Source organism: Oratosquilla oratoria, chromosome 11, assembly GCF_046742065.1.
Source record: "Oratosquilla oratoria isolate Oo_2021 chromosome 11, ASM4674206v1, whole genome shotgun sequence".
NCBI lineage: Eukaryota > Metazoa > Arthropoda > Malacostraca > Stomatopoda > Squillidae > Oratosquilla > Oratosquilla oratoria.
Window position 1 is genome coordinate 28,125,404 of NC_134787.1, and position 25,575 is coordinate 28,150,978.

Here is a 25,575-nt window from a genome sequence, read left to right on the forward strand (position 1 = left end):
TCAAGTGGGTGGTCCTTATTCAAAGGAACATCGCATAAGACCAGCTTTCTATTTGACATTTACATTTGAAGTTTTTTTTTTTGTATAAAAAGTTAGGAGGGTATATCATATGTTTGTGAACATACTGAACAAAATGCAAAGGCAAGAAATGCGAAGCAACAATTCACCAGTTGTGTATTTACCTAGTTGTAGTTGTATTTTACAGTACGAGAGCTAAGCTCGTAGTGACCTGTTTTTGTATCTCTCCACATCCAGTTTATTCTTAAAATTGTGTATAGTTTTGACATTCACCGTTTCTCCGTTCAGTTTGTTCCAGACATCAATCACTGTGGGAAGCATTTTTTTTTTTTTTTTTTAGGTCTCTTCTGTCTTTAGTTTCTTTTTGTTTCCTCTCGTTTCTCTTCTGTCACACTTTAATAAGTTGTCTCTACCGAGAATTTCCATCCCTTTCATAATTCTGAAAATGGTCAACAAATCGCCTCTTTCTCTTCTGTTCCAGTGCTGACAGATATAATTTCTCCAATCTTTGTTCATACATCAGATTTGACAGTGTAGGTGCCATTTTTGTCGCTGTTCTTTGGATTTTTCCAAATTTTCTTATGTTCTTTGTGCTAGGTGCCTATAGTGTTGCAGCATATTCTAGTTTATGTCTTAGTGTAACAACTATTCTTTTTACCATCTCATCTAAGTAGTCAAAGGCCATTTCATTGCTCAACAAGTTATAAGTCTCTCTGAATAATTTATTGCTCAAGTGTTGCACTATGTATTGCACAAGTGTGATGGAAAGAACAGAGGTAGTGTTGACTAAAGAATACTGGGACAGTTTGGGCACACTGAAAGAATGTATGGAAAAAATACTACTACTAATAATAAGACTGGAGAACAGTTGTGAATAGACAATTGAAATGACAAAGTAATTTCTTCTTGCATGTTATGCACTCTTGACTGGGTAAAGCAGGAGGGTCACCACAATCTAGGGGCTGTCAGTATCTGCTGTGGAGGTACTGTGCCTTGCTGTATTGCTTTTGACCAAAGTAGTGGGCATGGGGCAGGAATGAGCCTTCATTTACAAGGAACCAAAAAGTTACAACAAATGGGTGTTGAGTAGATGTGGGATAGGTGAAGGGCGAATATGTGCCTTGGCTGCCATAGCCACTGGATTAGCCCATGAATTACATAATTTTCATATTGTCTGGGTAAGGTTTAAATTGGGTAGTGTGGAATAAGATGTTCAGGTATTTTATATGGTGATTATTTCCAAGCCAGTTGAAGTTTGGGGCAGCTATCATCAAAGATGCATATTAACTTGTAAATAAAACTAATCTTTGGTAAATATAATTTAATAGAAAATATCTAAAATTTGTTATTGAGCAACACTAGTGTTTAATAAATTCCACATTTCTTTATGAATGGGATTCCCAGATACTCCTTTTGTATGAATCTGGAAACTGATGATGGTAGTGGATGAAGCCACCAACACATACGTGACACCATCGTGCTCTATTACCTTTGCAGTCTGAGGGTTTATAAAATCCAAATCCAGAATCTTGTAGAAACCCTGCAATAAAGAGAAATATCTATAGTATCTAAATCAACAGTTCACTTTCTCAATCCTATTTTGCAATATATTATATGCACCTAACATAGGCAAGTATTTCACAATGACCTATGAGACTAGAATAATCTGTAACTCTTACATTGCCTAGAACTAGCCTGAAGACAGAAATCTTGTCATGGAGACTGGACAATAATAGGAGATAGGTTTCTTGATCAATATTTAAAACTTCCATAAAGTTGATGCCCCAAGCTGCTGTCTGCATTGATGACACAGATGCGCCATCCCAGATGTGTAGTACCTTTTATACAAGGGTGACAAATCTTTAAAATCTGAACACTGATCATGTGTAGAAACTTGAGGAAAAATTATTCAATCATTAAAAGACCCAAACTTTAGGGTTCTGGTTGGAAAACTCCATGACCCTCTCCATCCAGTTTTAGCCGCCTTTAACAACCTGATTAGGAAATCTCAATGAGCATATTCTTTCTTCCCCCTACCACAGGGGACAGAGGCAAAAATGGAAATATATACTCAAAGTGGTACAAGACAGTATTAAGAGAAAGACAGCATAATGGAGGGACTGTCACAGTACAATAAAGGCATAATTTCTGTAATAAGAAATTTCCTCTAACAGATAATATGCTGTGTGGCTCTGGTCCATAGGGGCACCCCAAATAGTCCCTAAAGTATTGACTGCATGCTTCTAAGCAATCTATAGTACACAATAACAAGCAGTCAATACCCCAGTGTATTCATACGGTGATGTAAGGGAGGGGGTAAGGGAGGGGGTAAGGGAGGGGGTAAGGGAGGGGGTAAGGGAGGGGGTAAGGGAGGGGGTAAGGGAGGGGGTAAGGGAGGGGGTAAGGGAGGGGTAAGGGAGGGGTAAGGGAGGGGGTAAGGGAGGGGGTAAGGGAGGGGGTAAGGGAGGGGGTAAGGGAGGGGGTAAGGGAGGGGGTAAGGGAGGGGGTAGGGAGGGGGTAGGGAGGGGGTAGGGAGGGGGTAGGGAGGGGGTAGGGAGGGGGTGGTTAATGGGGAGTGGTTATCTGCGAGATATTTTGATGCAGCCCAAAGGGATTTCTCCCTGTCTTTATTTTTTGCATAAGGGGATGGAGAGTGTGTGTGTGTGTGTGGGGGGGAGTTGCTGATTAAGTGGTTTTACATGAGCCAAGATGAGAGGCAGAAAAGGGTGGTAGATGGGAGTGGGTATGTGCCTTTTGACTTTGATACCTCCCTTGTAAGGGGAAAAAAGCCCTTGGTATATAGATGGATTAAACAGAATTCTGCAGCACTGCTTTTCATATATTCAGCTGTTGCCACAAAGTGGAGTGGCTTAGTGCACGTAACACCCTCATCCTTTTCATTTCCATCACATATACCTTCCACTCCTTTGAGGCAGAGGTTTACTTTACCTGCTATGAACCTATTTCAAGGTCTTGTAGCCCTTTCCATCCTATCCCCTACACAAGGTTGGTTTGTGTTGGTTGGTTTGCATTGGTTTGTGGTGCTGGTTCAGTGGTTGGTTGGTTTGTGGTGCTGGTTCAGTGGTTGGTTGGTTTGTGGTGCTGGTTCAGTGGTTGGTTGGTTGGTTTGTGGTGCTGGTTCAGTGGTTGGTTGGTTGGTTTGTGGTGCTGGTTCAGTGGTTGGTTGGTTGGTTTGTGGTGCTGGTTCAGTGGTTGGTTGGTTGGTTTGTGGTGCTGGTTCAGTGGTTGGTTGGTTGGTTTGTGGTGCTGGTTCAGTGGTTGGTTGGTTGGTTTGTGGTGCTGGTTCAGTGGTTGGTTGGTTGGTTTGTGGTGCTGGTTCAGTGGTTGGTTGGTTGGTTTGTGGTGCTGGTTCAGTGGTTGGTTGGTTGGTTTGTGGTGCTGGTTCAGTGGTTGGTTGGTTGGTTTGTGGTGCTGGTTCAGTGGTTGGTTGGTTGGTTTGTGGTGCTGGTTCAGTGGTTGGTTGGTTGGTTTGTGGTGCTGGTTCAGTGGTTGGTTGGTTGGTTTGTGGTGCTGGTTCAGTGGTTGGTTGGTTGGTTTGTGGTGCTGGTTCAGTGGTTGGTTGGTTGGTTTGTGGTGCTGGTTCAGTGGTTGGTTGGTTGGTTTGTGGTGCTGGTTCAGTGGTTGGTTGGTTGGTTTGTGGTGCTGGTTCAGTGGTTGGTTGGTTGGTTTGTGGTGCTGGTTCAGTGGTTGGTTGGTTGGTTTGTGGTGCTGGTTCAGTGGTTGGTTGGTTGGTTTGTGGTGCTGGTTCAGTGGTTGGTTGGTTGGTTTGTGGTGCTGGTTCAGTGGTTGGTTGGTTGGTTTGTGGTGCTGGTTCAGTGGTTGGTTGGTTGGTTTGTGGTGCTGGTTCAGTGGTTGGTTGGTTGGTTTGTGGTGCTGGTTCAGTGGTTGGTTGGTTGGTTTGTGGTGCTGGTTCAGTGGTTGGTTGGTTGGTTTGTGGTGCTGGTTCAGTGGTTGGTTGGTTGGTTTGTGGTGCTGGTTCAGTGGTTGGTTGGTTGGTTTGTGGTGCTGGTTCAGTGGTTGGTTGGTTGGTTTGTGGTGCTGGTTCAGTGGTTGGTTGGTTGGTTTGTGGTGCTGGTTCAGTGGTTGGTTGGTTGGTTTGTGGTGCTGGTTCAGTGGTTGGTTGGTTGGTTTGTGGTGCTGGTTCAGTGGTTGGTTGGTTGGTTTGTGGTGCTGGTTCAGTGGTTGGTTGGTTGGTTTGTGGTGCTGGTTCAGTGGTTGGTTGGTTGGTTTGTGGTGCTGGTTCAGTGGTTGGTTTGTGGTGCTGGTTCAGTGGTTGGTTGGTTGGTTTGTGGTGCTGGTTCAGTGGTTGGTTGGTTGGTTTGTGGTGCTGGTTCAGTGGTTGGTTGGTTGGTTTGTGGTGCTGGTTCAGTGGTTGGTTGGTTGGTTTGTGGTGCTGGTTCAGTGGTTGGTTGGTTGGTTTGTGGTGCTGGTTCAGTGGTTGGTTGGTTGGTTTGTGGTGCTGGTTCAGTGGTTGGTTGGTTGGTTTGTGGTGCTGGTTCAGTGGTTGGTTGGTTGGTTTGTGGTGCTGGTTCAGTGGTTGGTTGGTTGGTTTGTGGTGCTGGTTCAGTGGTTGGTTGGTTGGTTTGTGGTGCTGGTTCAGTGGTTGGTTGGTTGGTTTGTGGTGCTGGTTCAGTGGTTGGTTGGTTGGTTTGTGGTGCTGGTTCAGTGGTTGGTTGGTTGGTTTGTGGTGCTGGTTCAGTGGTTGGTTGGTTGGTTTGTGGTGCTGGTTCAGTGGTTGGTTGGTTGGTTTGTGGTGCTGGTTCAGTGGTTGGTTGGTTGGTTTGTGGTGCTGGTTCAGTGGTTGGTTGGTTGGTTTGTGGTGCTGGTTCAGTGGTTGGTTGGTTGGTTTGTGGTGCTGGTTCAGTGGTTGGTTGGTTGGTTTGTGGTGCTGGTTCAGTGGTTGGTTGGTTGGTTTGTGGTGCTGGTTCAGTGGTTGGTTGGTTTGTGGTGCTGGTTCAGTGGTTGGTTGGTTTGTGGTGCTGGTTCAGTGGTTGGTTGGTTTGTGGTGCTGGTTCAGTGGTTGGTTGGTTTGTGGTGCTGGTTCAGTGGTTGGTTGGTTTGTGGTGCTGGTTCAGTGGTTGGTTGGTTTGTGGTGCTGGTTCAGTGGTTGGTTGGTTTGTGGTGCTGGTTCAGTGGTTGGTTGGTTGGTTTGTGGTGCTGGTTCAGTGGTTGGTTGGTTGGTTTGTGGTGCTGGTTCAGTGGTTGGTTGGTTGGTTTGTGGTGCTGGTTCAGTGGTTGGTTGGTTGGTTTGTGGTGCTGGTTCAGTGGTTGGTTGGTTGGTTTGTGGTGCTGGTTCAGTGGTTGGTTGGTTGGTTTGTGGTGCTGGTTCAGTGGTTGGTTTGTCGATTCATGGTGCTGGTTCAGTGGTTGGTTTGTCGATTCATGGTGCTGGTTCAGTGGTTGGTTTGTCGATTCATGGTGCTAATTCATTGGTTGGTAGGTTCGTGGTGCCGATTCATTGGTTGGTTGGTTCATGTTTTTTGTTGATCGGTTGGTTGCTTGGTTCATGTTGGCCGACTGGTTGGTTGGTTTATGTTGTTGGCTGGTTCGTGTTGCTGGGTGTTGGTTGGCTGGTTGCTTGGTTCATGTCTTTGGATGGCTGGTTGCTTGGTTCATGTCTTTGGATGGCTGGCTGTTTGGTTCATGTCTTTGGATGGCTGGATGTTTGGTTCATGGCTGGTCATCTGGTTCACTATATTGGTTGGCTTGCTGGCTGTTCATCTGGTTCACTATATTGGTTGGCTTGCTGGCTGGTCATCTGGTTCACTATATTGGTTGGCTTGCTGGCTGGTCATCTGGTTCACTATATTGGTTGGCTTGCTGGCTGGTCATCTGGTTCACTATATTGGTTGGCTTGCTGGCTGGTCATCTGGTTCACTATATTGGTTGGCTTGCTGGCTGGTCATCTGGTTCACTATATTGGTTGGCTTGCTGGCTGGTCATCTGGTTCACTATATTGGTTGGCTTGCTGGCTGGTCATCTGGTTCACTATATTGGTTGGCTTGCTGGCTGGTCATCTGGTTCACAATATTGGTTGGCTTGCTGGCTGGTCATCTGGTTCATGTTGTTGGTTGGCTTGCTGGCTAATCATCTGGTTCATGTTGCTGGTTAGTTGGCTGGCTGGTTGGTTCATGTTGGTTGGCTGGTTGGTTGGTTCGTGTTGTTAGTTGGTTGGTTCGTGTTGTTGGTTGGTTGGCTGGGTGGTTGGTTGGTTCGTGTTGTTGGTTGCCTAGCTGGGTGGTTGGTTGGTTCGTGTTGTTGGTTGCCTAGCTGGCTGGTTGGTTGGTTCGTGTTGTTGGTTGCCTAGCTGGCTGGTTGGTTGGTTCGTGTTGTTGGTTGCCTAGCTGGCTGGTTGGTTGGTTCGTGTTGTTGGTTGCCTAGCTGGCTGGTTGGTTGGTTCGTGTTGTTGGTTGCCTAGCTGGCTGGTTGGTTGGTTCGTGTTGTTGGTTGCCTAGCTGGCTGGTTGGTTGGTTCGTGTTGTTGGTTGCCTAGCTGGCTGGTTGGTTGGTTCGTGTTGTTGGTTGCCTAGCTGGCTGGTTGGTTGGTTCGTGTTGTTGGTTGCCTAGCTGGCTGGTTGGTTCGTGTTGTTGGTTGCCTAGCTGGCTGGTTGGTTCGTGTTGTTGGTTGCCTAGCTGGCTGGTTGGTTCGTGTTGTTGGTTGCCTAGCTGGCTGGTTGGTTCGTGTTGTTGGTTGCCTAGCTGGCTGGTTGGTTCGTGTTGTTGGTTGCCTAGCTGGCTGGTTGGTTCGTGTTGTTGGTTGCCTAGCTGGCTGGTTGGTTCGTGTTGTTGGTTGTCTAGCTGGCTGGTTGGTTCGTGTTGTTGGTTGCCTAGCTGGCTGGTTGGTTCGTGTTGTTGGTTGCCTAGCTGGCTGGTTGGTTCGTGTTGTTGGTTGCCTAGCTGGCTGGTTGGTTCGTGTTGTTGGTTGCCTAGCTGGCTGGTTGGTTCGTGTTGTTGGTTGCCTAGCTGGCTGGTTGGTTCGTGTTGTTGGATGGCTGGCTGGCTGGTTGGTTCGTGTTGTTGGATGGCTGGCTGGCTGGTTGGTTCGTGTTGTTGGATGGCTGGCTGGTTGGTTTGTGTTGTTGGATGGCTGGCTGGTTGGTTTGTGTTGTTGGATGGCTGGCTGGTTGGTTTGTGTTGTTGGATGGCTGGCTGGTTGGTTTGTGTTGTTGGATGGCTGGCTGGTTGGTTTGTGTTGTTGGATGGCTGGCTGGTTGGTTTGTGTTGTTGGATGGCTGGCTGGTTGGTTTGTGTTGTTGGATGGCTGGCTGGTTGGTTTGTGTTGTTGGATGGCTGGCTGGTTGGTTCGTGTTGTTGGATGGCTGGCTGGTTGGTTGGTTCGTGTTGTTGGATGGCTGGCTGGCTGGTTGGTTGGGTGTCTGGTTGGTTCGTGTTGTTGGATGGCTGGCTGGTTGGTTGGGTGTCTGGTTGGTTCGTGTTGTTGGTTGGGTGTCTGGTTGGTTCGTGTTGTTGGTTGGGTGTCTGGTTGGTTCGTGTTGTTGGTTGGGTGTCTGGTTGGTTCGTGTTGTTGGTTGGGTGTCTGGTTGGTTCGTGTTGTTGGTTGGGTGTCTGGTTGGTTCGTGTTGTTGGTTGGGTGTCTGGTTGGTTCGTGTTGTTGGTTGGGTGTCTGGTTGGTTCGTGTTGTTGGTTGGGTGTCTGGTTGGTTCGTGTTGTTGGTTGGGTGTCTGGTTGGTTCGTGTTGTTGGTTGGGTGTCTGGTTGGTTCGTGTTGTTGGTTGGGTGTCTGGTTGGTTGGTTCGTGTTGTTGGTTGGGTGTCTGGTTGGTTCGTGTTGTTGGTTGGGTGTCTGGTTGGTTCGTGTTGTTGGTTGGGTGTCTGGTTGGTTCGTGTTGTTGGTTGGGTGTCTGGTTGGTTCGTGTTGTTGGTTGGGTGTCTGGTTGGTTCGTGTTGTTGGTTGGGTGTCTGGTTGGTTCGTGTTGTTGGTTGGGTGTCTGGTTGGTTCGTGTTGTTGGTTGGGTGTCTGGTTGGTTCGTGTTGTTGGTTGGGTGTCTGGTTGGTTCGTGTTGTTGGTTGGGTGTCTGGTTGGTTCGTGTTGTTGGTTGGGTGTCTGGTTGGTTCGTGTTGTTGGTTGGGTGTCTGGTTGGTTCGTGTTGTTGGTTGGGTGTCTGGTTGGTTCGTGTTGTTGGTTGGGTGTCTGGTTGGTTCGTGTTGTTGGTTGGGTGTCTGGTTGGTTCGTGTTGTTGGTTGGGCGTCTGGTTGGTTCGTGTTGTTGGTTGGGCGTCTGGTTGGTTCGTGTTGTTGGTTGGGGGTCTGGTTGGTTCGTGTTATTGGTTGGGTGTCTGGTTGGTTCGTGTTGTTGGTTGGGTGTCTGGTTGGTTCGTGTTGTTGGTTGGGTGTCTGGTTGGTTCGTGTTGTTGGTTGGGTGTCTGGTTGGTTCGTGTTGTTGGTTGGGTGTCTGGTTGGTTCGTGTTGTTGGTTGGGTGTCTGGTTGGTTCGTGTTGTTGGTTGGGTGTCTGGTTGGTTCGTGTTGTTGGTTGGGTGTCTGGTTGGTTCGTGTTGTTGGTTGGGTGTCTGGTTGGTTCGTGTTGTTGGTTGGGTGTCTGGTTGGTTCGTGTTGTTGGTTGGGTGTCTGGTTGGTTCGTGTTGTTGGTTGGGTGTCTGGTTGGTTCGTGTTGTTGGTTGGGTGGCTGGTTGGTTCGTGTTGTTGGTTGGGTGGCTGGTTGGTTCGTGTTGTTGGTTGGGTGGCTGGTTGGTTCGTGTTGTTGGTTGGGTGGCTGGTTGGTTCGTGTTGTTGGTTGGGTGGCTGGCTGGTTCGTGTTGTTGGTTGGGTGGCTGGCTGGTTCGTGTTGTTGGTTGGGTGGCTGGCTGGTTCGTGTTGTTGGTTGGGTGGCTGGCTGGTTCGTGTTGTTGGTTGGGTGTCTGGCTGGTTCGTGTTGTTGGTTGGGTGGCTGGCTGGTTCGTGTTGTTGGTTGGCTGGCTGGCTGGTTCGTGTTGTTGGTTGGCTGGCTGGCTGGTTCGTGTTGTTGTTGTCATTCCCTAGACTGTCTGTCCGAGCAGTCCCGTCTCCCCAAGGAATGCCATAGTGGAAACTGGGTTTTCCCACAAATCCTTTATAGAGCGTATGTTGTTGTTGTTGTCGTTCCCTAGACTGTCTGTCCGAGCAGTCCCGTCTCCCCAAGGAAGGCCACAGCCGAAACTGGGTTTTCCCACAAATCCTTTATAGAGCGTATGTTGTGTTGTTTGCGTGCATGATTGTGTATAATGCAGTCTTCCATTATGTGTTGTATGGTATGGGGTGAAGTGTTACATCCTGGGCAGCTGTTCACAACACGGTCGTCCAGCCTCTTCTGGTAGCTTAGAAGTGCTGGGTGGAGACTGCATCGCAGTCTGGCCAAGTGGACTCTGTCCTTTCGTGGGAGAGAGGATTCAGAAGGGTGGATATCAGGGGGTCTGGCATGCAGCATTGTGTTGTCTTTCAGTGTGTTAATGGAGCGGTGAGTGATATGATTATGAATATGTTTCCGGAGGCTGGTATTTGGTGGTTGTGGAGGAAGAGAAGAGAGTATCTGTGCGTGATAAAGGTCTTTGGGTGTTGTTTTAATGTTTCTTGGTGTGTGTGGGTGTTCTGCTATGTAGTGTAGCGGGTGTAATGTGTTTGTGGTGGCTGCGGCAAGTGTTTGTGTGCCTCTCATTTCGAGGTGGTGGCTGCGGCAAGTGTTTGTGTGCCTCATTTCGAGGTGGTGGCTGCGGCAAGTGTTTGTGTGCCTCTCATTTTGAGGTGGTCCTTGACTTTGAGGACTTTTGTTTCATGGTGTAAATGGTCTGTAGGTGTTGTATTTGTGCAGCCTGTAATTGTTTTTAGGGCTTTGTTTTGTATGATTTGAAGGGTGTTGTGGTGTGTCTCACTGAGATTAGGAGCCCATGCAGGACTCGCATAATTCAACACTGAGTGTATGCATTGTTTGTATATTGTTATATTAGTTTCTTTGTTTTGTCCAAATGTTGTTCCAGTGATTGACTTAAGTGCGTTAAGTCTGGGTGTGCATTTGTTTTTTATGTTTGTGATGTGTTGTTTGAAAGACATGGATGTATCATATGTTACACCAAGAATTTTCGATGTGTTTGTGTGTGGTATTAGAGTGTTGTTGATGTAGAGATGAGGTATGTATTTGTGTTCTTTTGTCCAGTTGGTGAGAAGTGTTGCTGTAGATTTGGTTGGAGCTATTTTGAGTCTGTTTGTGATGAACCATGTGTTGAGTGTGTCAAGGTATGGCTGGATTATTTCTGCAGCTTTGTCTGTGTTACGATGTGTGCATGTGGTTGTTATGTCGTCTGTGTAGGAAGAGATTTGTATTTCTGAGGTGTCTGGCGTGGGTAAGTCATGCATGTATAGATTAAATAGTGTGGGGGATAGAACAGAGCCCTGTGGTACTCCGTTCTTAATGTTTCTGATGTGCGATGATTGGCCATTATATGACACGTAAGCATTCCTACCTGCCAGATAATTGGCCAACCATCTTTTGGTGTTATTGTGCATGTCTGTGTCATATATTTTATTTGTTAGGTTGTGGCGGGGGATAGCATCAAAAGCTTTACTAATGTCTAATGTTATAAGAAGTGTTCTTTGGTGGGGCCTATCTGAATTGATGCCATCTAAAATTCTTTGTGTGAGGTTTGTCAGAAGTGTGTTTGTGGAGTGTAGTGGCCTAAAACAGTGTTGCGAGTCAGCAAGGGGAATATGTGGTGTGACAATGACTTTAGAGGGGGTGCAGAGAAGTGTGATTGGGAGGTGCGATGTTGGGATTGTTGGGTCTTTGTTCGGTTTTGGAATGGTGATTATTTTACCATGCTTCCAGATGTCGAGTATAGTGTTGTGTGAATAGCTGTAGTTTGCAATGTTTGTGAGTGCATGTATACCTTGTGGTCCAATGTGTTTTAGGTGGATGTTGCTTATGTTATCAGGGCCACAGGCAGATGAGTGCTTGAGACTATGTATTATGAGTTTTGTCTGACTGTCTATGAAGTGTATATAGTCTGAGTCTGTGGGAGAGTCTTTCTTACGTTGAATGGTGCGTCGGTCGTCAGGGTGAGAAGCGAGATGGCTTGTCTGTGCAAAATGATGTACGAGTGCGTTTGCCTGTTGTCTGTTTGAGGGTAGATTATCTGTTGTTGTGATTATTGCTGCGCGAGAGCATGTAGTGTTACTGTTGGATAGTGTTTGTGGGACCACCCCCCAACCCCAAGAGTTGGGGGCCAAACGGCAGCAACTACCCCTGGCCACCGGCTCTACGCAGGTTCGTGTTGTTGGTTGGCTGGCTGGCTGGCTGGTTCGTGTGGTTGGCTGGCTGGCTGGCTGGCTGGTTCGTGTTGTTGGTTGGCTGGCTGGCTGGCTGGTTCGTGTTGTTGGTTGGCTGGCTGGCTGGCTGGTTCGTGTTGTTGGTTGGCTGGCTGGCTGGCTGGCTGGTTCGTGTTGTTGGTTGGCTGGCTGGCTGGCTGGCTGGTTCGTGTTGTTGGTTGGCTGGCTGGCTGGCTGGCTGGTTCGTGTTGTTGGTTGGCTGGCTGGCTGGCTGGTTCGTGTTGTTGGTTGGCTGGCTGGCTGGCTGGTTCGTGTTGTTGGTTGGCTGGCTGGCTGGCTGGTTCGTGTTGTTGGTTGGCTGGCTGGCTGGCTGGTTCGTGTTGTTGGTTGGCTGGCTGGCTGGCTGGTTCGTGTTGTTGGTTGGCTGGCTGGCTGGCTGGTTCGTGTTGTTGGTTGGGTGGCTGGCTGGTTCGTGTTGTTGGTTGGCTGGCTGGCTGGTTCGTGTTGTTGGTTGGCTGGCTGGCTGGTTCGTGTTGTTGGTTGGCTGGCTGGCTGGTTCGTGTTGTTGGTTGGCTGGCTGGTTGGTTCGTGTTGTTGGTTGGCTGGCTGGCTGGCTGGTTCGTGTTGTTGGTTGGCTGGCTGGCTGGCTGGTTCGTGTTGTTGGTTGGCTGGCTGGCTGGCTGGCTGGTTCGTGTTGTTGGTTGGCTGGCTGGCTGGTTCGTGTTGTTGGTTGGCTGGCTGGCTGGTTCGTGTTGTTGGTTGGCTGGCTGGCTGGTTCGTGTTGTTGGTTGGCTGGCTGGCTGGTTCGTGTTGTTGGTTGGCTGGCTGGCTGGTTCGTGTTGTTGGTTGGCTGGCTGGCTGGTTCGTGTTGTTGGTTGGCTGGCTGGCTGGTTCGTGTTGTTGGTTGGCTGGCTGGCTGGTTCGTGTTGTTGGTTGGCTGGCTGGCTGGTTCGTGTTGTTGGTTGGCTGGCTGGCTGGTTCGTGTTGTTGGTTGGCTGGCTGGCTGGTTCGTGTTGTTGGTTGGCTGGCTGGCTGGTTCGTGTTGTTGGTTGGCCGACTGGTTGGTTCGTGTTGTTGGTTGGCTGGCTGGTTGGTTCCTGTGGTTGGTTGGTTGGCTGGCTGGTTGGTTGGTTCATGTGGTTGGTTGGCTGGCTGGTTGGTTCATGTGGTTGGTTGGCTGGCTGGTTGGTTCATGTGGTTGGTTGGCTGGCTGGTTGGTTCATGTGGTTGGTCGGCTGGCTGTTGGTTTGTGTGGTTGGTTGGCTGGCTGGTTGGTTCGTGCTGTTGGTTGGCTGGCTGGTTGGTTCGTGCTGTTGGTTGGCTGGCTGGTTGGTTCGTGCTGTTGGTTGGCTGGCTGGTTGGTTCGTGCTGTTGGTTGGCTGGCTGGTTGGTTCGTGCTGTTGGTTGGCTGGCTGGTTGGTTCGTGCTGTTGGTTGGCTGGCTGGTTGGTTCGTGCTGTTGGTTGGCTGGCTGGTTGGTTTGTGTTGTTGGTTGGCTGGCTGGTTGGTTTGTGTTGTTGGTTGGCTGGCCGACTGTTTCATGTTTTTGATGTTCTAGACTGCCTGGCTGAGCAGTCCAGTCTTGCTGAGGAATGTTATGGCTAGAAAGGGGTTATCCCACAAACCCCTTACAGAGTATATCTTGCATTGTTGACCTTTGTAATTGTATACAATGCAGTCTTCCATAATGTGTTGTATAGTATGGGGTGAAGCATTACATCCTGGACAGCTATCTGCCATGTGGTTGTCCTGTCACAATTTAGAAGGGCTGGAAGGTGGTCGCTGCAGTCTGGCCACGTGGACTGTCCTCTTGGGAGAATGAGGATTCAGAGGGATGGATATTAGAGTTCCAGTGTATAATGGATATTGTTATTTGCAACACTTAGTTTTGGGTCACGTTTCTATGAGAATTGTACAATTTATCATTTAAACTGGGTATTGGTCAGGATTGGAAATTTATTCATTTCAAATGGGTCTGGTGGGGGCAATAGGTCTGATTTAGTATTAGTGTGTATGGTTAGAACTGGGACGAGATTAATTTCAGCTTGTACAATTAGTGTTGAGGCCGATTTGATTGTTGTACACAGAGGAGATCCATCTTTGTTTTTGATAATGGTAATGGTTTGTTGTCTTTTTTTTGTGATGGAGAGTTTACTGGTTATGGTAATGTATGCTATTATACCTTTCATTGCTGCTCTTGGAACTTTTCTTCATAAGGAGTTCAAGTTGATAAAGGCAAGGAAAATCTTGTCTTACAGTCAATCATTCCATTTCCCTGGTCTCGTATGGACTTTAGGTAACCAGCGATGTGCTTCAGACAGGTCCACAAGTTACTCAGGGAAGATAGTGTTGTCTAAGGATTGTTAGTGTTGGGCATCATAGTACAAGGTGTTCTGAACCCTCTCCCTACTACTGAAAATCCCTCCAGGCATTGGCCAACAGAAATATCCCTCTGAAGATCAAAAAAGCACTAGTAGAATGTTCAAATCATACAAATATTAAAACAATACCAAATAAGGTCTGGCCACAGAAAAACTGCTCCTGATGCATCTATCACAAAAAAATACACCTAACTCCTCATCTTACAATGCTCAGCTATAGCTTTAACCAAGGAATAAAATCTTTTGGACCAATCTAATGGTTATTAATGGTTATCTGGGAGTTATGCATTTCCTGCATGGGACACCTTGTGCAATGGATCAAATGACAACTATGACAATAAATAACCTTGCTTCAAACCCATACTTTGGTTAAACATCTTGCTTTTGTTCAATCTGAACTTTCACACCTACGAGTATAATATGAGCTCTCTAATGCCTACATCTATTTCTCCCCTCAATTGAAACATGCTCCCTGTCTACACTATATACCAAGAGGCTTTTCCCCTTATAAGGAAGGTGATTAGCCAAGGCATGCACCTACCTTCACCCCATCCCACTCCCATCTATTTCTCTTTTATCTTAGCTACATGTGGATCAAAGATCATTCCCATCTCCCGCTCACTGCCTGGGTCAGAAGCAATGCATCAAGAAAACTCATCCATTTTATTTACAGTAGCTCTTCCTCCTCATCCTCATGCAAAAATAGTGAAGAGTAGGAGAATCCCTTTAGGCTGCATCAATTCATAGTTCATTCATAACCACTCTCCTCACACCTATCTCTTGCCTTCTCTCTTCTCTGCTCAACAGACATACCCCTTTTATTCTGTCTTCCCTTCAAGTTTGCCCCATTCACCTCTGCCTTCCACACTTTATGCTAGTCTTTCCTCACTAATTTTTTTTCATGTGCCCAAACAGTCCTTGTATTCTTTCAGCCTTATCTGTCAGCTCCCTTTCCATCCTCACTCTCCTTCATGCTCACCATCCACCCTCATAACCCCCACCATACTTCTCAAACATTTAAATTTCTCCTTGCCTCCCTTAAATTCCAGGTTTCTAAAACATACGTCACTTCCTATACACTTGATCATTTGCATATTGAATTCAAGAAACTTCATTATGGTTTTAGCAGATCTAGGACAGTTGTGTCCTGGACACTTGCATACCAGATAATTACACAACTTCTTAATTGCACACATAAGGAATTTGGGATTTGAATTTTAAATACACTGATGTTTAATGGCACAAACATTTGTGTACATACATACATACATATACCAAGGCTTTTTCCCCCTTTCAAGGGAGGTAGCCAAAAAGGGAAAGGCATAAAAACACTCCCACCCATTTCATCCCTAAATACACTCCACACCCCTCCCACCCTCCCTCTCATCTGAGCACCTCCTGGATGACGGGTCATCCCTGCACCTTGCCCACCGCCCTGGGTCAGAAGCAGTGTCGCAAGACACAGCACATCCACAGCAAGGCCGCTTCATTTAATCGGCGACCCCCCCTCTCCGTCCCCCCTTGCATATAAGGAGAAGAAAGGGACGGGAAGTGGGACTAGGCATCCTTCTCCCTGTAGCCCCATGGGGCATATATCCTAAAAACAAAAACATTTGTGTACTTAACTAAATTGTATTTGTGTAAACCAGGTAATATTTAAAAATTAACCAGGAATAAACAAGTCAAAAGTATTTCAATTTTCACATTTCTTTAACCACTTCAGTACGAGTCAAATCCTCCCACACAGCATCAGCTGCCATATATACAATTTATCACACTACTTGCATTATAAGATATAAAATCACTGCTATATTACTTCTCTTTTACTCTGAGTAATAATAAACACAGAAAACATGATCAAACCAGTTCACAGAATCTGGGGGTATCTTGTGTACAACTGCAAAAAAATATATAATCGAGACGTCAACACAGGCATCCTCATATACCCACACGCGTCTCATGACATCCACATAGGTGTTATTGTACCAATGTGGTTAAAATACACTAATAAAGTACGTGTGAACATTGTGACAAATGTGGATAGGAGGTAAAGGGAACACAGGCTGAGGGAAATATTTTTTGTTCCTGACTAGTTCCACCTAAGTGGCTTCTTCATTCCTCTGAAGAAGCCACTCAGGCAGAACTAATCAGGAATAAAAATATTTCCCTCAGCCTGTGTTCCCTTTACCTCCTATCCACTAATAAAGTAACATTACCGAGACATACATGAACAATAATTATTAACATACACATATATACCAAAGGCTTCTTCCCCCTGACACAGGGGGTAGCAAAAAAGGAAAAGGCATAGAAACCACTCCCACCCATTCCATTTCCTATATACAGTAATCCCTCCTGTATCCAGATCAATTGAGCCACGGCTGTGACGGATACGCGGATTTTTTTTTTTTTTTGGCCATTATAATAAAAAAAAAAATAAAAAAACTGTTAGTGCCCAATACACTTATTTCATTGTAAATAAGTGTATAAACACATGTACATTAATGTTTCCATAAAAAAAAACCCCACACACAGTACATACTGTACTCGCCTTGCTCTTTTTGGATCACGTGTTGGACTCGTGATCGATAGCTATTTCCCTCCTGGAAGAGCTGAGCTCGTATGACCGATCTATGGGTAATGCTATGACCAACCAACCAACCAACCAACCAACCCACAAACCCACACACACACACACACACACACACACACACACACACACTTCAACGAACGGACGGCTTAGAAGACGTTCTGAAGAAAATTGAAGTTTTGTGGATCCCAACGCAAAGAGAAGTGCCAATTGTATTTACAGGGTGGGGGGGAAATTGCTCGTGGGGTAGTAGGAAAGTAGGGAAAGAGAAGGGGAGGGATTACTGAGGGAAATGGAAGGAAATGAGGAAGGAGTAGACTTGGCCCAGGCAGACAGGCGAAAGGTAAACAAACGGCCCCCCGACGACGATGAAATGTCTAAAAAAAAATGTAAAGATTAGAAGTATAGACAAGAGCAATACAGTAGAAAGTGATGAGAATATTTTCCAGGGATTTAAAGAGGGTGGGGGGGACACAAACCCCCCCCCGACTGACAAGACTAGAAGAGAAGGTCGATAAGATGATCGAGGACTTGGAGCGTAGGTTCGGTCATGTTAACAACATTCTACAAAGAGTTGAAAAATTGGAAGAACTAGAGAAGGCGAACAAAAACTTAACTGATGAAATAGAAAACCTGAAAAGACAGTTAAAAGAAGTAAAGGTGGAGAATGAGGAATTGAAGAGGAATAGTAAAGAAAACAGAGAGGGATGGAAGTCGATAAAAGAAAACAGTAAAGTTGCATTTACTGATATAATTAAACAGCAAATGAGAGAACAAACTGAAGACTCAGTTATTAAAGTGATGAGACAGAAGGAGAATATAGTAAGAGACTTAGCTGACAAAAAGAAATGTATAATTATATTAGGAATGGAAGAGAAACATAACTCAGATAGAACCTCAAGAACCAATGAGGAAAATGAAAAAGTAAGCAGTTTACTAAAATTAGTTCAGGAAGATGAACCAGAAATTATGAAGGAAATTGAGGAAAAATTCAGGCTCGGAAAGTATAGTACAGATGAGACCAGACCAATTAACCCATTCAACTCCGATGACAAGATGTCTTGTCATTTGGTCAAATTAAACAAAAAATCATAAAACACCAAAATGTTTGATCAAACACCAGAAAAATATGACGTCAGTCCTCGCTTCGTGCGAGGACTGACGTCATATTTTTCTGGTGTTTGATCAAACATTTTGGTGTTATGATTTTTTGTTTAATTTGACCAAATGACAAGACATCTTGTCATCGGAGTTGAATGGGTTAAGATTAAATTCAGGTCACAAACGACGGCAGAGAATATCTTATCCAAAACAGGGAAACTAGCGACAAGTGAACAATATAAAAAGGTATGGATAAAAAGGGAAATGAATAAAGAGGAAAGAGAGGAAGAAAAGCAGAAAAGACTTGAAGCTAAGAAAAAAAATGAGAACAGAACGGAGAAAGATTCTATTGGAGAGTAGTGAATATGAAACTAAGGCAGTTCGACATACAAGATAAAAACAAAAGGGAAACAGAGAACACAATGGAAGTGAGACAAAACTAAGAGTGTCTTACACAAATATAGATGGATTAATAACAGGATTGAATGAGCTGAATGATTATTTGAAAGAAAAAGAACCGGACATAATGGGAATTGTAGAAACAAAATTAAAAGGCCCACTACCACCCAACAGTATAGGACATAAAGCATATAATTATTGGATTAAAAACAGAGAAAAAACAAGGGGGTGGAGTTATGTTCCTGACTAAGAAGGATATAAACGTGAAGGGTGTAATATATGGAAAGAATACAGTAGAGATGATTATGATAGAAGTGGAAGACAGATAATAAGAGCAGAAAATTTGTGATAAATTATGTGCCTCCGAAAACAGCCTCATGGGAGGAGAGTGAACATAAAAGTATGTTAGAGGACACAAAGATAACATTAAATAAAATAATGGAAGATGGAGGAAGAATAGTTATAATGGGCGACTTTAATTGCAAAGAAATCTGCTGGGAAGAAATGACAGTAAAGGGTGGAGACGGCTCATGGGGAAACACTCTACTTGAGATGATTACTGACCATACAATGACACAATGGATACAGGAGAACACCAGGTATAGAAATGAAGAAGAACCATCGAGACTAGACTTAATAATTACATCTGAACCTAGAATAGTGGACAAGATTGAAAATAAAACACCAATAAGTAAAAGTGACCACATATTGATTGAACTGGAACTTAATGAAGAAAAATAAATGAAAAGAAATGAGCAATATAGAAAAGGAAGATTGATGTATGAAAAAACAAACTTTGATAAAATAAGAATTCTTTCAACAAGAAAACTGGGAAGAAATATACAAAAAAGAAACAACAGTGGAAGAGAAATGGAATATTTTGACAAAAAATTACAAAAAAGGAGTGGAAAAGTATGTCCCAAGACAAAAACAAGAAAAAGAATATGTAAAATGCTGGTACAACAAAAGTTGTAGGGAGTTAAAAGACAAAAGAGACAAAGCCTGGACCAGATGGAAAAAAGACAAGACCTGAAAAATGGAAAATATATACCGGTTATAGAAATGAATATGTACAAACGTGCAGAGAGGAAAAGAGAAAATATGAAAAAGATGTCATAGAAAAGTGTAAAGATCAACCGAAACTATTCTACAGATTTGTAAACAATAAACTGAAAAATAGACAAGAGGGAGTTGAATACAATGAGGAAGTAGAAATGGCGGAAATTATGAACAAACATTTTAAATCAGTGTTTACAAGGGAGAACATACAACCTGAAGAGATTGAATGGAAAGAGAAAGTCCCCCCTATGGAAGAAATAGAAGTAACAGAATGAAATATTGAACCACTTGAGTAATCTTGATGTCAGAAAATTGCATGGACCAGATGATATAGCAAACTGGATTCTGAAAGAATGCAAGAATGAACTGGCAGACAAAATACATAGCATACTAAACAGTTCCTTGAAAGAAGGAAAAGTTCCAGAAGATTGGAAAAAAGCAAATATAGTACCTATATATAAAGGAGGAAATAAAGAAGACCCTACCAACTATAGACCAGTCTCTCTAACAAGTACAATAGCAAAAATTTGTGAAAGAATGATCAAAAGTAGATGGGTAAAATATTTAGAAAAAAACAAAGTGTTAAATCCAAGGCAATTTGGATTCAGACAAGGACGATCATGTGTCACCAATTTAATATGTTTCTATTCAAGGCTAATAGATATAATACAAGAAAGAGATGGATGGGCGGACTGTGCATTTCTAGACCTAAAGAAAGCTTTTGACAAAGTGCCACATAAGAAGTTGCTTAAGAAATTAGAAACTGAAGTAGGACTACAGGGAAAACTACTAAATTGGATGGAAGACTTTTTGCAAGAAAGAAAGATGAGAGTAGTGATAAGAAACCAGCACTCAAAATGGGATGAAGTAATAAGCGGTGTTCCGCAAGGAACAGTTCTGGCCCCAATAATGTTTGCTATATATATTAATGATATGGATGAAGGAATTGAAAGCTATACGAGCTTCTTTGCAGATGATGCAAAACTGCTGAAAAGTGAAAACTTAAGATTGTGAATCACTACAGAGATCTAAATATAGTACAGGAATGGAGTAGGAAGTGGGAGATGGAGTTCAATACAAAAAAGTGTAGTATAATGGAATTTGGAAAAAGCAAAAACAGAATAACAGGAGCATTTAAATTGGGAGAAGAAGGAATAAAAAAAGTAGAAAATGAGAAGGACCTGGGAGTCATTGTTATGAATAATATGTCACCTGAGAAACATACAAGATTTTTGGAGAAACTTATAATTTAATAAGAACAATCAAAGTTGCATTTACATACCTGGATGAAGAAATGGTGAAGAAAATCCTAATCACCCTGATAAGACCAAGATTGGAATATGCAGCAACGATATGGTCACCAAGTACAAAAAAATGTTTAAAAAAACTTGAAAGAATACAAAGAGCAATTACAAAACTGGCACCAACACTCTCAAAACTATCATATGAAGAGAGACTAGAAAAGCTTGAACTACAGACACTAGAGCAAAGAAGAGAGGAGATTTGATAGCTATTTACAGAATCATGAAAGGCATAGAAATTACTGACAGAGAGAATCTGATAAAATGGGATGACAGAAATACAAGAGGACACGGAAAGAAAATAAAAAAAGACAGCTATAGAAGAGACTTGAAAAAGAACAGCTTTCCTCACAGAGTAATAAACAGTTGGAACAATTTAGATGAGAAAGTGGTGTGTGCAAAAACAATACACGAATTTAAAAATAGTTTAGATAAAATGAGATATGAAGACGGGACCCCACGAGCATAGCTCCCCTTCCCGTAAAATACAACTAGGTAAATACAACTAGGTAAATACACACACACACAACTCCCCGCCCACGGAAGTCGGAGTAACGACCCGAAGCGCAGCGATACCGAAATAATTTCAGCCCTGGGCAGGATTCGAACCAGGTACTGCTGCACCTCCATACTGGCAGACCAGTATTAACCGCACCACTGAGTGTACAGTACTACATGATTACATCATGGTGTGGACAGTGGTGGTGATGGAGCTGACCGAGGTGTTGCTGGAGGAGAGCAAGTTGGTGGTGGTGGTGAGTCGTCACAAGTTGATGGTGGTGGTGATGACTCGTAACGAGTCGATGGCCCTGGATGTGGCGAGTCCTCACAAGTTGATTTTGGTGGTGGTGATGACGAGTCACGACGAGTCGATGGTGGTGATGACGAGTCACAACGAGTAGATGGTGGTGGTGGTGGTGATGACGAGTCACGACGAGTCGATGGTGGTGATGACGAGTCACGACGAGTCGATGGTGGTGGTGGTGATGACGAGTCACGACGAGTCGATGGTGGTGGTGATGACGAGTCACGACGAGTCGATGGTGGTGGTGATGACAAGTCACGACGAGTCGATGGCCCTGGGCAAGGTGCGTCCTCACGAGATGATAATGTTACCCTGAAGGTGTCCAGCTTGGTCTGCCCCGTCAGCCACTTGCTGTTATCTGATCTGCATTTCTCAAATCATCCATAATGATGAGGTATAGCTGCGCATTTCTTCGTTAGCAGCAGGATGTTCAATAAAATCCAGGAGCATTTCAAGGCTTGCCCGGCCTCAGAAAACTTAGACCTTGCCTCAAGAACAACCTCATCATTATCATCATCACTATCAGAGTGAGGCTCGTACGGGTGCATCACCCCTTCAGTAATTTCTTCTTTGGTTTGCAAGTGCATCCCAGGGTCTCCTTTGTCACACTCAAGCCAGTCTTGCACATCCTCTTCTGTGGCTGCTCCACCTGGGATGGGGCATGGGGGAGGAAGGGGGTGGGACACACAGGCTGTTTGAATCACTCCTGATATGTTCGCCAGATCCCGGTCACCATTCAGATACTGGAGGGAACTCTGGTAGTTACAGAGCATCCGGATAGTGGCAAGTTCCAAATAATGGCGAACAGGATACGGGAGGGATTACTGTATTCCACTCCCCTCCACCCTCCTCCCTCCCTCTTATCTTGGCACCTCCTGGATGACAGGTCATCCCCACATCCTGTCTACTGCCCTGGGTCAGAAGCAGTGTCGCAAGACACAGTAAGTCCACTTCATAAATTGGGCGACCCCACTCTCCGTCCCCTCATGCAGAAAATGAGAAGACGGGGAGAAATCCCTTTGGGCTGTGTCAATTTTTTTCTCGTTCATACTTCCTCATCCCCCATCTCCCACCCACTCCCCCTCATGCATCACAGCATCATCCATACACAAGCATCATCCATACACAACCCTTCTCCATTCACCCCTATCTTCTGTCCTCTCCCATCCTTCCTCCATAGACATTCCTCTCTTTTGTAATGCCATTTTCACTCCATCCATCCATCTCATCCTAGGACACCCCCTCATTCACCCCTTCCACACTTCTTTTACTAATCTTTCTTCACTTTCTTCAAAGCCCTCTGTAAATGGGCACTGTCCTAGCCTCCCAATAGGGGGCAGTTTGTGACGTTAAACCATATCACATCACATCTTCATTCATTCTTTCCGTGTGTCCAAACCATCCCAATACTCTTTCATCAATCCTATCTGCCAACTCCCTTTCCACCCCTGTTCTCCTTATTTCTCACTATCCTAGTAACCCCTATCATACTTCTCAGACATTTCATCTCAAATACATTCAAACTCCTCTCTTATGTTCCATGTTTCTACCACGTACAGTACTGTTGGCACAATCATTCCTTCATATAACCTCCTCTTAGCATCCATTCCCAGATGTCTATTTCTCATTACACTTTTTAATCCACCAAGGCATTTACTCGCTTCTCTCAATCTACATTCTACCTCCACCCCCACTCCTCCCTTTCCTGCCACATTTGGACCCAAGTATCTGAAACTATCCACTTCCTCCAGTCTTTCAGCATTTATGCTCACTTCCAGCCTGCTGTCACTTTCTCCCCTTGTACATCTCATCACCTTACTTTTGCCCACATATATCTTCAGCTTCCTTCTTTCACACACCTTCTCAAACTCTCACTAGCTTCCTCAATCCCTCCTCTGATCCTGCTACAAGCACAGTGTTGTCAGCAAACAACAACTGGTTCACCTCCCACTTTTCTCTGAAGAAAGGAGGTACATTTATGGTGGACTGGCTGGTGAGGTTATTTAATGTTTCAAGAGAGGGTAGAGTGCCGGAGGACTGGAGGAGTGCCTGTATAGTTCCGCTTTACAAGGGAAAGGGGGACAAGTGTGAGTGTAGTAGTTTCAGAGGGATCAGCTTGTCGAGTGTAGTTGGGAAGGCTTATGGATCTTGATTGAGAGGATTAGGAGAGGAACAGAGGGAGTAATTGGTTAGGAACAGTGTGGGTTTAGGACAGGTAGGGGTTGTGTAGATCAGATTTTTGTGGTAAGATATGTGAGAAAGCTATAGGAAAAGGTAAGGATGTTTTTTGGGCTTTTATGGATCTGGAAAAGGCTTACAATTGGGTAGACAGGAAGGCACTGTGGGAGGTACTGCAGATATATGGGATAGGAGGAAAACTGTTAAGAGCAGTCAAGAGTTTTTACGATTGTCGTAGAGCTTGTGTTAGGATCAGAAATGGAGAGAGTGAATGGTTTGAGGTAAAGGTGGGACATTATCAGGGATATGTTATGTCGCCCTGGCTGTTCAATCTTTACATGGATGGGGTGATGTGAGAGGTGAATGCAAGGGTAGTGGGTCAGGGGTTGGAGATGGTTAAAGAAAATAATTATTAACACTTTGGTCAAAAAGTAATTGAAGGTACAGGTAGTAACTGGCATAAATAGTTGGCTCCTATAAACTCCTTTAAAGATATTTGTGAGTGGTACGTGTGAACAGATGCGATTGCGACTGAAAATAGTCAGAAGGGATAGACAAGATCATGTTGGATCCCTCTAGGATTATCCCGATATGAAATAATTTAAAATGTTTGCAGGTAGGTGTGACCAGATGCGAGAGGTGAGATTTTAAAAGAAATTTAATTTAAAAAATATTGGGAGAGAAAAATTCTATAGTTACAATTACAACTTTTTTTCAGTGTTAATCCATTAGTGTATCAGATCTCAATACCTTATTCCTTATTTCTGCAATTAATCAGTTACACAATTGCATTAAAAAATGTGTTTTTTCCTTCATAATATTTCTCAAGCTACAATTATAACCGAATTAAAAATTTTCACATCCTTAGTCCATTGGTGTATTGAATATTGAAATCCTTTATTCCTTATAATTTTTGCAATTAGCCAGTTACACAATTGTCTGTTCACTGGCTTTATCATATTAATCAACCTTGCTTGAATTCACATGCAGCACTGAAATTCATAGTAATACAGTCCAAAAGTACAACAATATTCACATACCTGAGCAACATGTCCACATACATAGCCTGAATATGAACTTTCACATACCTCAAGTTCCTCCACATGTTTATGCAAAGCTGGAGGTTTCTTCATCTGCCCAAAGACTGTGTAAGGTTCCATGTTGATGAAATTACTGGGGACCAAACGTCCACATGTAGCATGGTCTGTCAGAAGTAACCGCGGTTTCTCCAACTATCAATGAAAAGGGGTTCATAGATTACTCATACTTGTAACTAAAGACCCCTTTCCCCCTTATAAAATGGGTGGAATAGTCAAGCCACCTTTCATCCATCTTACATCCATTTGTAATTCCTTCTATCTAGGCTCCCTGTGGATGAAAGATCATCCCCATCTCTCACCCACTGCTTGGGTTAGAAGCAGTGCAGCAAGACTTCTCCACTTTAGGGGTCTGGCTAAAGCTGGTTTACCCCTACTGCTTGATTATGTGGTTACCCTCCCCACTTATCTATCAGAATTTACCAAACATAAGAAATCCCTCTGGGCTTCACTACTATTCTCCACTCACACCTATGAGATCTCTTGCACTCTCCCTTCCCTGGTCAAAAGACATTCCCTTGGTACCCCAAGCCCTCTTCACCCCATCCATCATATTCTCAGCCTTCTCCTAAAGTTCACTCCATGAACTAATGATGGGGATTGATGTTACGGGTACCAACATTATTATTAATCCCCTTTAGTTCATTTTTTGCACATGTTACGTGGCTGTGATAATTTGTAATACTATACCATCTGACTTCGTTAGTCATGGTAATGGTGCTATGGTAAATATGAATGACCTATAAACTATCAAGCTTCTTGAAACATAAATGACTGGCAAATAACCAATATATATTTATTACTATGAATGATGTTTGTTTATAGGTCAATTAAAATGGTAATAACAAGTATGTAGTTTTGCTTAAGCAATGAACATGTAATGTTCACAATCCACAGGGCATCCAGTTTGAAGAACCATGGTTTGAATCCGGTTTGAAGGACCAGCTTATAAGAAATTGGGTTATGCAATCTGTGGAGAACATTATGACTTCTGACAGATTTCACATACCTTTTAATACAATGCTGACGATTTAAGTTAATTTAGGTGACTGGCCCACCGAGTTATTCTGGGGTACTCTCTGAATTTTATATACAACAATCACAGGCATGTAGTTTTAGGCTTTCAATGTGAACATTGTATATAAAATTCACACACAGTACCCCAGAATTAACTCTGGGATGGTCACCTAGATTAACTTACACCATTGGCTTTGTTACTAGGCTAGATAGAGAGAAATGAGGAGAGGAGGAGACCAGGGGTGGAAAAGGAGCTGGGAGATAGGGTTGATGAAAGAATATTAGGATGGTTTGGACACATGGAAAGAATGAGTGAAGAAAGACTAGTAAAAGAGGTATGGAGGGCAGATGTGGAGGG

General features: G+C 44.4%; 1 protein-coding gene across 1 annotated transcript in view; it reads right to left on the reverse strand.

Moving 5' to 3' along the window:
- Positions 1–1,324: 1,324 nt before the first annotated feature.
- The window catches only part of fs(1)M3 (female sterile (1) M3), a 233,366-nt gene continuing 209,115 nt past the window's right edge, over positions 1,325–25,575 (reverse strand). Inside the window, exons 39-41 of the mRNA XM_076192535.1 lie at positions 24,192–24,335; positions 1,698–1,856; positions 1,325–1,558 (exon numbers count right to left, since the gene is read on the reverse strand). Of these exons, the coding sequence (XP_076048650.1) occupies positions 1,364–1,558; positions 1,698–1,856; positions 24,192–24,335 (498 nt within the window). The 3' untranslated portion in view covers positions 1,325–1,363. The remainder of the gene's footprint in view (positions 1,559–1,697; positions 1,857–24,191; positions 24,336–25,575) is intronic.